The sequence below is a fragment of the Tursiops truncatus genome, chromosome 2 (assembly GCF_011762595.2).
Source record: "Tursiops truncatus isolate mTurTru1 chromosome 2, mTurTru1.mat.Y, whole genome shotgun sequence".
Classification (NCBI taxonomy): domain Eukaryota; kingdom Metazoa; phylum Chordata; class Mammalia; order Artiodactyla; family Delphinidae; genus Tursiops; species Tursiops truncatus.
The window spans coordinates 115568441-115583087 of NC_047035.1; the positions used below are offsets into that span (position 1 = coordinate 115568441).

Genomic DNA, 14647 nt, shown 5'->3' on the forward strand with positions numbered 1-14647 from the left:
CACAGCAGCCACATGGAGACTGGGCAGCAGTCCTTGGGCACATCCTGAGGATGCCACACCCAAATCACCAAAGGCTCTGGGGGCTACCACTGGAAACTTCTGCCAAAATACCAGTGTGGGCATCACGCAGCATCTCAGGATGTGGATCTAAAATTCTCCACCCAGGGCTCAGAAGCAGGGACCAGCTGTGCTCCCTGATGCCACGGCACCAAAACCTGCACACTGCTTGCCCCACTGCCTCTACCATCTCAGATCAGCCAGAAAGGCCAAGCACTGGGCAAAGCAGAAGGTCGACCATCAGGTGTATTGGGGAGAGGAGGGATGGGGCACCTTCAAGAGTGCTTCCCATGGGCAGTGGCCTTGGAAGTTTGCTGGGGGCTCAGGAGGAGCAGGGAGTTCATGGGGCTCCTCCGGCAAAGATGAGCTCCAGGGCCGCTTGGATGTCCCCCCCAGTGGCTTGCAGGGCCCGCAGGCTCAGCTCATCATCCTGGATGCCCATGTCACGCAGCTGCTGCAGCTGGGGCTGCCACTGGCTCTGCAGAAAGACAGGACAGGCAGAAGCTGTTAGTTAGGCTCCTACAGTGACTTGCTTATGTCTGTCCTTTCAGGGGGAGAGAGAAAGGTGGGTTCCCCCAGTAAAGTTGCTGATGTGAAGTTCCATACAACACAGCGCTTCTAGGAGAACTACAAGAGAGGCCTGAGGGTTTAGAGAACAAGTTACAGTAAAAGTCTTTCCAATAAAAAAGGGGAAAATGTAACATAAGGATCAAAAGAGAAATCACAAAGTACTCAATGTCTAAATTTCAAAAGATTAAGTTTCTTTCTCCTGCTGTATGTATAGACACACACACAAACGGGTGGGGGGGTACATTTTTAAATTAACTTCGCTTTTTACTATGATACACAGTGAAAAGTCTCGCTCTCATCTACTCCCCTCCCCACCCTGATAACGTATTTTATTTTCTTTGAAGAAATATGAATATATATTCCTATATTTACCCTTTCCTTACACCCCTCCTTTTTTTTCCCCAACATATTAATGTATCCTAGAGAGCTCCCTATGCCAATAGATAAAGAACTTTTTAATAGCTGTATAACATTCCAACTTGTGGATGTCCTGAAATGCACAACTGGGCTGTTCCCAGTCTTTGCCATTACAAACAGCACTGCAGTGACTGACTGTGTACAAATCTCATCCTCTACGTGCACATACATCTTCAGGATAAATTTCGAGAAATGGGACTGCAAGGAATTACACAGCTTTAAGGGCCATCTGTACTTCCTTCTTCATGAATGGTCTGTTCATGTCTTTTGCCCATTTTTCTATGGCATTCTTGGTCCTAAACCACAAGAACTTCTATAGTTCAGGGAGGTTTTGCCCTTTGTCTGATACGTGCAGATTTCTTGCCCAGTTTGTTATTAGCTTTCAGACTTCGCTTGTTTTTTTTGTTGGTTGGTTGGTTGGTTGGTTGGGTTTGATTTGCTATGCAGCAACGTTCACATTTATTAACTCAAAATATCTTTTACTCTTTATACAATGGTTCCTCGATTTTGACTTTCAGCTACGAAAGTCCTTCTCTACCATAAGAGTTTAAAGAAATTTCATATTTTCAAAGCTTCATCAATATCTCTATCCCATGCAGAAGGAAGTGCACACCTGAGGGAAAAGGCTGTGTTCACACTATGGGAAGGAGAAGGCAGTGGGGATGAAATGCAAATTCAGAGAAGTAGGCAGTTAAGGGTGAGGATGTGCTGGGCTTTTAAAAAACCGCACAAACCAACTCAAACTCATGTTACACGCCAGGGAGACACATGAAAGCTTCTGAGCTGGAGAGCAGAGTGAACAGGCATCAGGATGGGGAAGATGAAGGAACGGAAAAGACCAGCTGTCCACGGGTCCTGCTCCCGTTCCCCTCACTGTCCACCAGGGCCATGTGGGCTGCCGAAAACCACACGAGCCTGACCCTGTCTCTATCAATAATGGCTTGATGACCGTGGACAAGTTCCAGAAATGACCTTCATGCCCCAGGCTTAGTAGCAAAGGAAAGAGAGTGAAGCAAACAGCCTGTGCACAGAGGCATGCAGTACAATGTGGACACCTTGGGTCATGCACTTAGCTGCTAGCTAAGCTTCCACATTCCGCGAGGCAGGGGAGATGCTGTCACTCGCTGCTTAAAATCTTCCACGGCTCCCTGGTGACCACAGGACAAGACTAATCTCCTTACGCAGGCACCCAATGAGGCCTTCACACTCAGGCTCCTGCTCTCCTTTACTCTGGCTCCATCTCAGGATCTTCCCCACAAGGACACCGCCTTCTGGGCTTGCCTATTTGAGTTTTGTCACCTGTACCTCCACATTCACTCAAACAGGTGGCTGTGTCTACCTGGACACCATGTCCCCTCAACCAAACACCCCTTCCCTGTCTGGCTAACCTCTAACTAATTCTTTGACAGTCAGTCCAAACACCCCTTCCTCAGAAAAGGTTTCCCTGACCTAGGCCCTCACTTCAAGTCTGGGCTGGGCTTCTCGCTCTGTTGCTCCCTCACTGCAGCAACTGCCTGGTACCCCTCCAGGGCAGGGATGAGCACTGGCTCGTCTCTACCCCAGGAGCTGGACCCAGGCCTGGTATATACATGCTCAAGGCTCAGTCACTGCTCACAGAATGGATGAGTTGTCTCTTCAATTAAAACTGCCACAAGTATTCAAGCCAGGTGGTCAGCGGAGCCAGGCCGTGGTCACTGGGTGCAGGAGTGGAAGCCACAGGGACAACTGCCCGTGCTGGGAGCATCCTCTCCTGTCACACTGCCACACCCCAGCTGTTCCTGGAGCAAAGCAGGCCAAGTGGGAAGGGCCTCCAGAGAGCAGAAGAAAGCTCAGTGTGCAAAGTAACTAAGAAGTCATGTGAACATCAGGAGTGGGGAAGACTGACCTGAAGGCTGGGCTGCCCGGAGGCCTGCAGCGCATGCTGGAGAGCTTGGCTGAAGAGATCATTGGTGATGGGCGTCCCTGACTGGACGCCGGATGACACCGGGGAGGTCCCTGAGGAATGGCCCTAGAGACAAACCAGGGTCAGCACCACGCTCAGAGACACCTCAGTCTCCCAGCACATACCCACTGCTGTCACATCACCCAGGGTGCCCCTGGGTGCCCCACGACTGCCTTCCAGCAGGGGCCTGCATGAGACAACCACACAGAGGTACCCAAAAGCTCTCTACGTGGGCGGGAAAGGTTCTGTTCTCTTTTGCTCCAGGGAGATGGAATGGAGCCCCCGACCTAGCCTAGGACCCAGCACTGGGAGAGATGGCCTTGCAAGCTGGAGTGACCGTCACCAGGAACGCTTAAGCCTGTGATGTCTGGCCGCTTTCAGGGACAAGTAAGGGTGTCTTATGTGACGGAAGGCTCTTCCAAAGTGCTGGCAGGAGTTAATCAGGCCCGTGATGAAATCAGGCCCAGACTTCTAAGCCCTAAAGGCTGGTGACGGGAGGTCGCCTGAGCTGCAGCGGGAAACCCACCAGGCTCCAGGTAGAGTTCGGCTCAAAGCAGATCCAGCACCAGGATCAGCAAAGGTCAATCCATTCTACCACTGGGACCTTCTCCCTTAGGGGCCTGGCCTTGATCTTCGCGCCCTCTCTCCATACCTGGGTGCCAGGAGTTGGCGTGTGAGAGCTGCTCTCCGGAGTGCTGGCCAGGGCCAGGGCGGTGGCCAGCTCGCTCTGGGTGATAGGCCGGGGCCCGGCAGCTCCACTGTACCCCAGGGAAGCTGGGCGGGAGCTGGGTGTGCTGCTCGAGGGCGTGGACCTGGCACTCTGAACAAGAGAGGCACCAAGCATCAGGGAAGCAGCCTGTGACGTTCTCAGATGAAGCCCACCCCCGTTCCAGGAACAGTTCTTGGGGAACCTCCCCAACCTGCCAGGTTCAGACAGCAATAGTATGACATAGCTGGGTCACCAAAGGGCCTCCGATCACCTCCCAGCTGGGGCGTGCCAGGTCCCAGGGAGAGGTGCATCCCCAGCGCCATCTCCCCCGAATGGCAGGCAGCCAGGCCACTTACTGGGTGAAAGTCATCTTCATCATCAGAGAGCCCTTCAAACAGGAAGCCACCTGGAGGAGGGAGAACAGATTTCAGGAGGAAGAACAGAGGCAGAGGCGCAGCTCCAGAATCTCAGCTCTAGTTACTCTCCAAATTCATATTTTCATCTCTCCCCTTGGAAAATTACAGGACAGATGTACTCCCTGACTCAAATTGAGAGTTCCCAAGGAACGCCCTCTGCCAGCACTATACATAGCTGCTGAGTAAAGCAAACCCCTGGACCACTGCCCGCTCCCGAGGGGGCCTGCGTTCCACTGTCCTGGGGCTCACCTGGCATATCCCGGTACGAGCTGGAGGGCATGCCCCGGGAAGAGGAGTCGGCCCCCGGCAGCGGGGTGCTGCCTGCCACCGAGTGCAGAACCAAGACAATGGCATTGACCAGAGCCGGGTGAGCAGGCACTAACCTGAGATGGGCAGGAAGAAACCCAAGTGTGACTAAGAAGGAAAGAGCACCCTTGGCCATGACAGGAATTCTGGGTGCCCCTAACAACAATCAAGTCACCCACGCCTGCCCTTCAATTTCCCAGTCTTCAGCACCTCCCTCCAGTCGGCTTGTGCTCCTGCTGCTCTGTCCCCAGGAACAGAAAGGCCTTCACTCCCGGGCACCCCTGCAGATGCTTCACCTTCCCCTCTGGCAATGCATGATGGGACATGCACAGCCCAGGAGGCTCAGGGGTCAGTTTTTGGTCTGGACTCCACCACTACTTCACTGGGCAATCTTTGACAGGTCCCTTCTCTTTCCAGGCTTTGGCTGTTTTCTTCACTTGCAAAGAAGAGGACACAACCTCTACTATCCCTTCCAGCTCTAAAATTTTGGGATGTGTGCACCTGTGTCTTTCCCAGCTTAAAATCCTTCAAAGGCTCCCTAATATCTACTGAATGAGATCTAAAGTGAGCATGGCCTGCAACGCCACCTCCCTCAGAACGCAGCTTCATCCCAACATCTCTGCATGCCCCTGCCCTTGGGCTTGTTATTCCCCCCACAGCCCTTGCTCCTTCTCACCTCCTGACACATTTAGAAGACAGATTTGGGGGATGGGCTGCAAGAGCAGAATCCAGGGCGACGATTAGGTTTCTGGCCCGACCATGAGGAGAGATAGGGGTCCCCTTAATAAGATGGGTATACTTACGTATCAAGCATGTTGGGATCAGCAAAGACAGAGAAGAGGTCCTTGTCCTGGAGAACCCCTGAAGGAGAACAGGGCTCACCTCAGAGACTGGAAATTTAGCCAGATCCAGTGGGGAGAAGAGACTTTCAGGCCTCAGAGCAACCGGCTTAACAGGGACGCAAGACTACAAAGCAGCCCTCACGAGAAGAGGGGGAAACAAAGCCCCAGCAGCACAACCACGTGCTCTCCATCTTGCTCCCTACTTGCCCCCCGCACTTAGGTTACATGCTGTGTACCACTACACCAGCCTCTTTTCCCCTTATCTCTGGGTTCTTCCCTTATCCATCAAGGTGTGCAGGAAGTCTTCCCTGATGGCTGTGGTTTGGGCTAACAGCTGCCCTCACATGGCTTCCTCATAGTCTCATTTCTGATGTTAGGCCATATTTTCGCTGTGGGACTGACAACTCTTGGAGGGCTGGGTGTATGGAATACATCTGGATTATTCCCCCTCCAGCCACAAGACCAGTGATTCTTCACAAGATGGTCAAAGGTTCTTTGAGGTCATTGCCTCCTCCTGGTTTCTCCTTCTCCAACAGCTCCTATTTCCTTAAGCTCAGCCTTGCACTTACCAAGAGCAATGGGGTCACTGCTGAGGCCTGGGGTGGCCACAATGATCTGATCCAGAGATTCCTTATTGCTGAGCATCTTAAAGACCTGCAAGAGAAGTGGGGAGGGCTGAGCACTCCAACTAGCTCAATGCACTCAGCAAATACCCACACTCTGCTGAAGTACTTCCTCCCTCTAAGTGCTTGCACATACACAACCGCAATGGGACAGTAGCCCCAGGAAACAGATGAACCTCTTTTTTCTCTGAGATCATGGCTTACTGGAGGGGAAACAAACAATACAAAAGAAAGAGCACAATAAACCTTCAAACTCTGGTCTTTTCCCCCATTTACAGTTCTAGTGCTTCTAAAATAAAAGCTCTCATTAAAAGTCCAATAACAAAGGTTTCTCTAGATCCCAAAAGTCCTTTTCAATCTCCACACAATTACCATTTCACATTTATATATATTGGGAAGTTTGCAGCTGTATTAATCTTATTTATTTATTTATTTATTTTTTGCGGTACGCGGGCCTCTCACTGTTGTGGCCTCTCCCGTTGCGGAGCACAGGCTCCGGACGCGCAGGCTCAGCGGCCATGGCTCACGGGCCTAGCCGCTCCGCGGCATGTGGGATCTTCCCAGACCGGGGCACGAACCCGTGTCCCCTGCATCGGCAGGTGGACTCTCAACCACTGCGCCACCAGGGAAGCCCTGCAGCTGTATTAATCTTGATTATCGACTCTCCTATAGAAAGACATCAGTGCATTTTCCCAGTGAGGAAATCCTGGTAAGGAGTGGGGGGCAGGCAGTTCAGCCAAAGTCAAAGAATGAGGCCCAGCAGAAACAGTATATGCATCCTTTGCTGTAAACAAATTCATTCCATGAGGCCAATGTCAGGAGAGGTTGTATCATTATCATTAGAGGGAATCAACAATGCTTAGCTGAGAGCCTCTTTGGGGGAAGATAGGGCTCTACTGAGACCCACAGACATGGCAAAAACTCCCCAAGGAACTCTTGGGAGCCTTGGCAACCGGCTTCCAGCTCCCTCTCTACACCACTTCAACCCCTCTCCAGCAGTCCTGGCAAGCATCTCGCAGGGGGCTCGGCACATACTCACCGCCTCCCTGTAGGAGGAGCTGCTGTGCAGGGCAGTGTGCAGCACCCGGAACTCCCGCAGGGCAGCCACTTTGTCCACAGGTTCTGGGGACAAGACACTCAGTTACCCTACAACCCGGCCCTGCCCCTGCTGCAGACGCACAACATCACTTCAGCAAGTGCCCAGATGCAGGTTCCCTTCCCTCATCACCCCACTAAAAATGGGCACCCGATCAGAAAAAAAACATTTACGCCATAGATGTGAAAACTGCACTCTCATTTAAGTATCTTCAGTAGATAAACAAATTCAAGTTCCAGCAGAGGGGAATCTTACCACATGAAAGAGACTGTTCTGATCAATATCCCACTGCAGGAGTTCTAGGCTTTTCACATTTGAAAAGGAGGAGGGTATAAGGAACTCAGCAGACTTTTGTGCAATGATTTAAAATAAGTGCTGCAAGCCATCTGAACAATATGGAGCTATGTTGACACAATATGTTAAGAGAAAGAAATAGAACATAGTTGTATGCGCATTCTCTAGTAAAACTTTGTGATGTGTGTCAGTGTGCACGTGGGCCAAGGCTGGAAGGGAACAAGCTAGGGTGACAGGATCAGGGGTAACTCTTTTCTTTTGGATATTTTCTTTCAGGCCTCTGTAATATTATTTTGATTAAAAAAAAACAAATACAACGATGACCAAGAAAACACTGTACTCCTAGGGTTCTTAACAAACTCATCACATGTCCAAAAACAAGCATGTCACTGGGACTCAAAGCTCCTTTTTGATCTTTGGACACAATGACTCATATATATGGGAAAGTTTAGCAGTTGTCTTAGTTTTACTTGGTCACTTTACTATTTAGGACATCAGCCCATCTCACAGGTAAAGAAATTTGGGTAAAAGAAGGGGGAGTAGGCAGGAAGTCCACCCTCGGTCACACTTTTAAAAAGTGTGGTGACCCTCACCCAAAACGGCTACTTGTGATTATATGGACTGTGTACTGCCCAACTCCAGACGCACCATTCCCAGAGCAAGGTGAACAGCACCCCTAGGGTTCAGTGTGGCAACCACATCCTTACCTATAGCTCTAATCATGAGGGTTGTCTCTTTTGAAAAATATTCACCTCAAGTAAATTACCTAATTTATTCATTCAACAAACCTGTGCTAAGCATTTACTCCATGGTTTTGGAGTAAATCTTGTTTTGTGCAAGGCACAGGAATACAGAAAGTGAGAGTCCCTGCCATCAAGGAACTTAACAGTGGGAGAAATGAGACTGAATTAAACACACACACACAATTACAAAATACCACGCTGAGGACTTCAACAGAGGCACGGACCACAGCAAGGGCATTAGGAACATGGAGGCAGACAGCCATTACTGAGAGGGAGGCCCACACAGAGCTGCCTCCCAGAAGAGAATGTTTGAGAGGGATATTTAAGGTAAAGCAGATGTTTACTGGGAAGAGAAGGTATTCCAGGCCTAAGTGAGAACGAGTGCAAAGGCATGGAAGAATATAAGAGGTGCTTCAAAGGAACAGTAAGTTGTTCTTGGTGGCTGGAGCCCGGGGTACACACCCCTGCTCAAACAGCAGGCCTAAGTGAGATCCTAAAGGAATTTGTAACCCTCTGCAGAGAACCACCGAAAGGATCCAGGTGGGAAGGAAGAAACTGACACCTTTTCCTCCTACAGGATCAAATCTGGTGGGAGATAAAAGAAATGTGCTTGCTTTTGGAAGAACACTCAAGGATAAAATACCTAAAATGCTGTCACAAAAGTTTGTTTTCAAATCCAGAAGTTTATTTTCACCTCCCAACAAAAAGTCCGTTTGTTTCAAAAATAAATCTCCAGGCAGAAGGAGGGATGAAAAGGACTCAAAATCTTAAGCCCACAATCAGCTAAGAGTTATGCTTGTCTCTTTAACATCACTGGGCTAGTTTCACCCTTTGGAAGTGAGAGGCAGCCAGCTCAGTGGAAAGAACACGGGCTCTTGAGCCAGGAAAACCTGGATTCACATCCCAGCTCTTACATTCATTTTCTAAGCAGGTGACCTTGAATAAATACCTTTCTAACCCTCTTTTTCTTGTCTATAAAATGCTAATGCTGTTACCCTACCCTCCTGAGCCACTGTAATGATTAAATGAGATATCAAAGAGAAACAATCTGGCTGGAAGAAGCAACAAATGCTACTTTCCTTCTGTCAATCCCCTCCAGCCAAAGATCAGAGGGGTACACCTACAGTTGAGCAAGTTGCGTTTACTGCTCTTACAGAGAGAATGCCACCACGAGAACCATGGGGCATCTCAATAAGAGGGAGTCAAAAAGAACTTATAGGATTTGGGCTTTGGTTGGGTGACTTGGCGGGTGAAGTTTAAGGAAGCAGGGTTTTGCTCCGGATTAGAGGCTGTCAGGAAGTGGGGGTGATTTTATGATCACGTATCTTAATAATTCTTATCTAGAAGGAAGGAAAACTAGCGCAAGATGAAAGCTGTAATTGGTAAAGCAACAGCAGTAATTCATAATAGCCAGGATAGAGGGATATTTGGTCATTTTTGTGGTTTGGACAATGTTCATGTTTTTGTCTCTGCTCAGAAATGAGAAGAATCTTGTTTTTGTCTTGATCCATTACAGTCCCAGAGTGAGTGGCCTTGTAGATGCTGGTGACCTGTGAAACTGTTCATGTTTCAAGGCCTAGCTGAAGGCCAGGCCAGCCCCCAGATGTCAGAGACTGCCTTTCTCTCTCTCACTTCCCATCAGGGTACAAAAGAAGATCTCTTTGTCCTTTATGTTTAGAATTGAAAAGAGGAAAAATTTCAAGCTGATAACCAGTCAAAGCAATCATGAACATTATTAAAATATGTCAAACTGCCCGTTTCTAACAAAGCTAATCTCTTATACAGCTTAGCCTTATCTTTGGGGAGGCTTTTAAAACACAGAAGCAAAATTTAAATTCCAAGCAGCACCTTTTATTAATAAGTCAAAGAAGCATTAGAGGCTTTGTATGTTTTCTCCAAGAGCTACTTTCATACCACTCAAATATTTTCAAACTTCAGGAAAATAAATTATCAGTATAGCAGGAGTGAGGTGACTGAACAAATCACCGCCTGCAACAGTTTGTGCGAAGATTTGCTAACATGAGAGCACACTACAGCATTTAGAGGAAAGCAGGGAGTTTCCAGCTTTTTTCTAATGAGAACAACAACAACAATAACAAAAATACAAAGTTCACTCCCTAAAGGAATTTAAATAGACACATCCTCCCCACCCCATTAAAACAGTGGGTAATGAACTTAAAAGTAGAGAAACAAATCCCTTTCTGTTAGTGGCACTGGCAGCAAGATCAAAATTGTACTCTGTTAATCAATGTGGTCTAATCCAGTAAGTAATAAAGATAGCCTCTATTATCATCTCAGTAAATCACCCCTTTGTTCCACCCAGGCCCTTGCCTCAAGAACACACACAGACCCTCCTTCCCTTGTAGATATTACAGAAGCCCTGCCTGTCTAACAGACAGCACTCTCTCACCTGGTTTCTGATCAGGCTCAGGCCAGGACTTGCGCAGAACATGGACTGTGGACCCAGGCTGAATGCCATAGAAGTCAAGGGTCTGATCATCTTTTAGCTTCCGGCCACAGTAGATCAGATCTAAAAAAAAAAGAACTGTTCATTTATATTTTGCTCCTCAAAACAATTTAAATGATTTTTGTCCCCTAAGAACCTTATCTTGATTGGACAGATAGCTAGAGAATGATATATGCTTTTAAAAGTACTCTTACTTAATAAATACATTTTTAATTTTTTTTATTTGGCTGTGTTGGGTCTTCGTTGCTGCACGCAGGCTCTAATAGTGGCGAGCGGGGGCTACTCTTCCTTGTGGTGCGCAGGCTTCTCATTGCGGTGGCTTCTCTTGTTGCGGAGGACGGGCTCTAGGTGCGCGGGCTTCAGTTGCTGTGGCATGTGGACTCAGTAGTTGTGGCACACAAGCTTAGTTGCTCCGTGGCATGTGGGATCTTCCCGGACCAGAGCTCAAACCCGTGTCCCCTGCATTGGCAGGCGGATTCTTAACCACTGAGCCACCAGGGAAGCCCAATAAATACATTTTAATAACAACGGTTAGCGAGCACAAACTGATAAAACACAGAAGCTATGCAGGAAAACTCTATAGAGCTTAACACCATGGAGACTGCTCAATTTAAATGAATGGGAAAATGCAACAATAAAAAAGGATGAACCCCATATTTTTATGACTGAAAACACACTTTTTGCCAGCTTATACCATTTTGTCAGTTTATATGACATTGAGTTTGTAATATAATTTAATTATATTCACTTTCACTGCCGGGGCCTGGGTTCAATCCCTGGTGGGGGAACTAAGATCCCGCAAGCCACGCAGGGAGGGGAAGGAAGGGAGAGAGGGAGGGAGGGAGGAAGGGAGGGAGGGAAGAAGGAAGGAAGGAAGGAAGGAAGGAAGGAAGGGAGGGAGGGAGGGAGGGAGGGAGGGAGGGAAGAAGGAAGGAAGGAAGGAAGGGAGGGAGGGAGGAAGGAAGGAAGAAATTATACTTAAATTCCTTCTTCCTCCACTTAGAATGCCCTTGCCATCTGTCCTTTTTCACTGCCTTCCCTCTAACCAACCAACCAACCAAAAATCCTTCTAACCACCCCTTAATACCCAGCTCAAATGCCATATACTGAGGGGCTTTCCCTAGCCAGCTCCTCCTTCCTAACCTAAATTCTTTTTTTTTTCTTTTGGCTGTGCCAGGTCTTAGTTGCAGCACGCAGGCTTCTTAGTTGGGGCATGCGAATTCTCAGTTGCAGCACGCATGCAGGATCTAGTTCCCCGACCAGGGATTGAACCCAGGCGCCCTGGATTGGGAGCACGGAGTCTTACCCATTGGACCACCAGGGAAGTCTCCCTACCCCAAACTCTTGCTCTATCAGAGAAATAATTCAACAATGTCATAGTTAAGGAATGTTGTGATAAAGTAGCTCAGTATAATGAAGGACTAAAATGGCAACAATAGTTTCATTATGATTTGTGTTTCTATTCACCCAACAACAATCACTTCCATTATGATTTGTGTTTCCATCCACCCAACAACAATCAACTCCCTGGAGCGTTAACATTAGGAGACAAATCCCAAACTCTTAATTTACCCTTTAATTCCAGAATTATTCTCCCCCAAAAGAGATCAGAGCAGCAGCCCATCCTTAGTCCACAGAGACTCACCGATCAGTTCGGGGTCTGGAACAGACTCCTGGAGTTTGCCAGCAATGAGCTGCTTCAGAAATGAAATACTATAGCCTCCCAGTGAGTATTCTCCGAGCTCTGTCTCTGGCAACCGAAGAATAGATTTGGGGGCAAGTGGCTGGTCAGCCAGCTTCACCGCCAGGTGCCAATCTGAGAGAGACATCCTCTCTCTTTCGCGCTCTCTCTTTCTCCCTGTAAAGGAACAAAGCCTTAGTGGTTAAAGGACAGACCACGACCCTACACCACCCCCACCCCACCAGGGGGCTGAATGAGAGGTAATTCAGGGTGACACTTGGAAAAGCGCAAGATGCAGCATCAGGAGGCCAGAACTAGAACCTGGGGTCCTCTCTTCACTCATCCTATGACAGACAGCAAGGGACTTCAGCTCTCTAAGCCTCAGTTTCTTCAGCTTTAAAGTGGACATAAAAATGTCATGCCAGGGGCTTCCCTGGTGGCGCAGTGGTTGAGAGTCCGCCTGCCGATGCAGGGGACACAGGTTCGTGCCCCGGTCCGGGAAGATCCCACATGCCGCAGAGCGGCTGGGCCCGTGAGCCATGGCCGCTGAGCCTGCGCGTCCGGAGCCTGTGCTCCGCAACGGGAGAGGCCACAACAGGGAGAGGCCCGCGTACCGCAAAAAAAAAAAAAAAGTCATGTTAATAGGAATGCTGTGAGGTTCAAATGAGATCATCCAACACTCTCCCTTATGTACACTCCGTGTTTCTTCATCAACTCTTGCTTTAACTACCACACAGCTTTACAACAAGCTCCCTGCCTCTGGCCTCTCCCTACCAAATATCCATGCTGCCACCCAAGCCATCATTTTATTTTTTATTTATTTATTTTCGGTACGCGGGCCTCTCACTGTTGTGGCCTCTCCCGTTGCGGAGCAACAGGCTCCGGACGCGCAGGCTCAGCGGCCATGGCTCACGGGCCCAGCTGCTCCGCGGCATGTGGGATCTTCCCGGACTGGGACACGAACCCGCGTCCCCCGCATCGGCAGGCGGACTCTCAACCACTGCGCCACCAGGGAAGCCCCCAAGCCATCATTTTAAAACACAGATCTGATCAAGTCACTCCTCTGCTTAGAATCCCTCCAATGACTCCAGACCACCTCTATGAATAAGTCTAAACGGCACAGCCTGGCTTTAAAAGACATTCACAACTGTTCTCTCTGCCAGCCTTCCTCTTCAAGAGCTCTGGGCTGCCCCACCCTCCCCAAGCCTGGATTCAAAACAAAGCTCTCCCCCACTTTATACCTCCACTCATCTGCTAACTCTGCACGTAACTCCTCTTCTCTCTTCCATCTCTAAGCAAACTCCCATCAAGACCAACCCAAATACAACCTCTCCTGTCCCCTCTCTCTTCCCTCTATTGTTGTCATATTCCCTCATGGCAAAGGGTTACAAATATCTATTTACTTCTCAATCTCCCCCGCATCCCATTCTTAGAGGCTCTTGAAAGCAAAGACCAGAATTTTTGGTCGCTACTGTCCCAATGCCCAGTACTTATGTGCCCAGAAAATGAATCAAAAACCTGAGGGAAGAACCTTGTAAGGCAAGATAAGCCCTTGCTATTATCATTATTGCTTCCAAAGTGGCTTCTTTGTAAGAGGAAAGAAAAGGCTTCAGAGGCTGCCCAGCAGACCCTAAGGCATCCTCAAACCGTCCATCTCCAGGTTTATGGCAGGGAAGGAAATGGGGCTTTTAATCTACCATATCTCATTTAATCCTCACAACTGTTCCCTGAAACAGGAATTCTCATTTACATTCTACAGACAAAGGAACCGAGATTCAGAAAGGTGAAGTCAGTGGCCCAAGGTCACTGATAGTTTATATTGGGACAGGGACACTACCTTTTGAGTAACGACCCCACCGCTCCCACGGGACCAGCTAACTAGTCAACACACGTCGAGCCCGCGCGACCCAGGACCCAGCGCCCTCACCCGTCCCGCGGAAGGAACCCGGCCGCAGGGTCGCCGGTGTAAACACTCACTCGGGTCCTCTCGCCGGAAACAGGAAGCTCCGCGCTGCATTCTGGGAGTTGCAGTTCCTACTATGGCCCCCGCCCCTTTATAAATAGGCAGCCTGCAAATGGCACTAGTTGAAAAGCTTCCGATTCCAGGGAGGGCGTGGCTCCTCCGCGGTTTGAAAGTTCCGGCGCGAGAGCGTCTTCGTGCTTTCGTCGGAGAGGAGTCTAGAGCTGTCAGTGTTCCAAGGCGCGCGTCACGAGAGCGGGGCTTGGCGTGAGGTTTACAGCCCTGCGATTCCCCCACTGTCCTGGGACGCATGCAGAGTCCTTCGGTTACTCCAGGTCCTTACAGCGCCGCAGGTGGGAACTCCCACTGCCGGGCTCTTGGGCACATGGCGGACCCCGGATCCCCTCCTGCCTCGACCCTTCGCTCCCAGAGGGCCCTTTCCCGAGCAGCCTCTTCAGACACGCCTCAACCTTGCAGCCGTCACCAGAAAACGGCCTGCCTTCGGGTGAAGTCAGCCTCTTCTG

At 49.3% G+C, this 14647-nt stretch overlaps 1 protein-coding gene across 3 annotated transcripts; it reads right to left on the minus strand.

Moving 5' to 3' along the window:
• Nucleotides 1-285: 285 nt before the first annotated feature.
• Nucleotides 286-14647, minus strand: UBL7 (ubiquitin like 7). Of its 3 annotated transcripts, none has more exons than XM_019949570.3 (11): nt 14141-14647; nt 12128-12340; nt 10426-10545; nt 6922-7004; nt 5829-5913; nt 5221-5278; nt 4361-4494; nt 4052-4101; nt 3639-3806; nt 2930-3052; nt 286-535 (listed from the first exon to the last, which is right to left on the minus strand). In XM_019949570.3, exons 1-11 carry the CDS (start codon nt 14433-14435, stop codon nt 398-400), a joined length of 1467 nt encoding a protein of 488 aa, XP_019805129.2. In that variant the 5' UTR covers nt 14436-14647; the 3' UTR covers nt 286-397. The 3 variants fall into 3 exon arrangements, with proteins under 3 accessions (XP_019805129.2, XP_019805137.1, XP_019805146.1); XM_019949578.3 differs by having other exon boundaries at nt 14091-14646; XM_019949587.3 differs by lacking the exon at nt 14141-14647 and adding an exon at nt 14001-14130.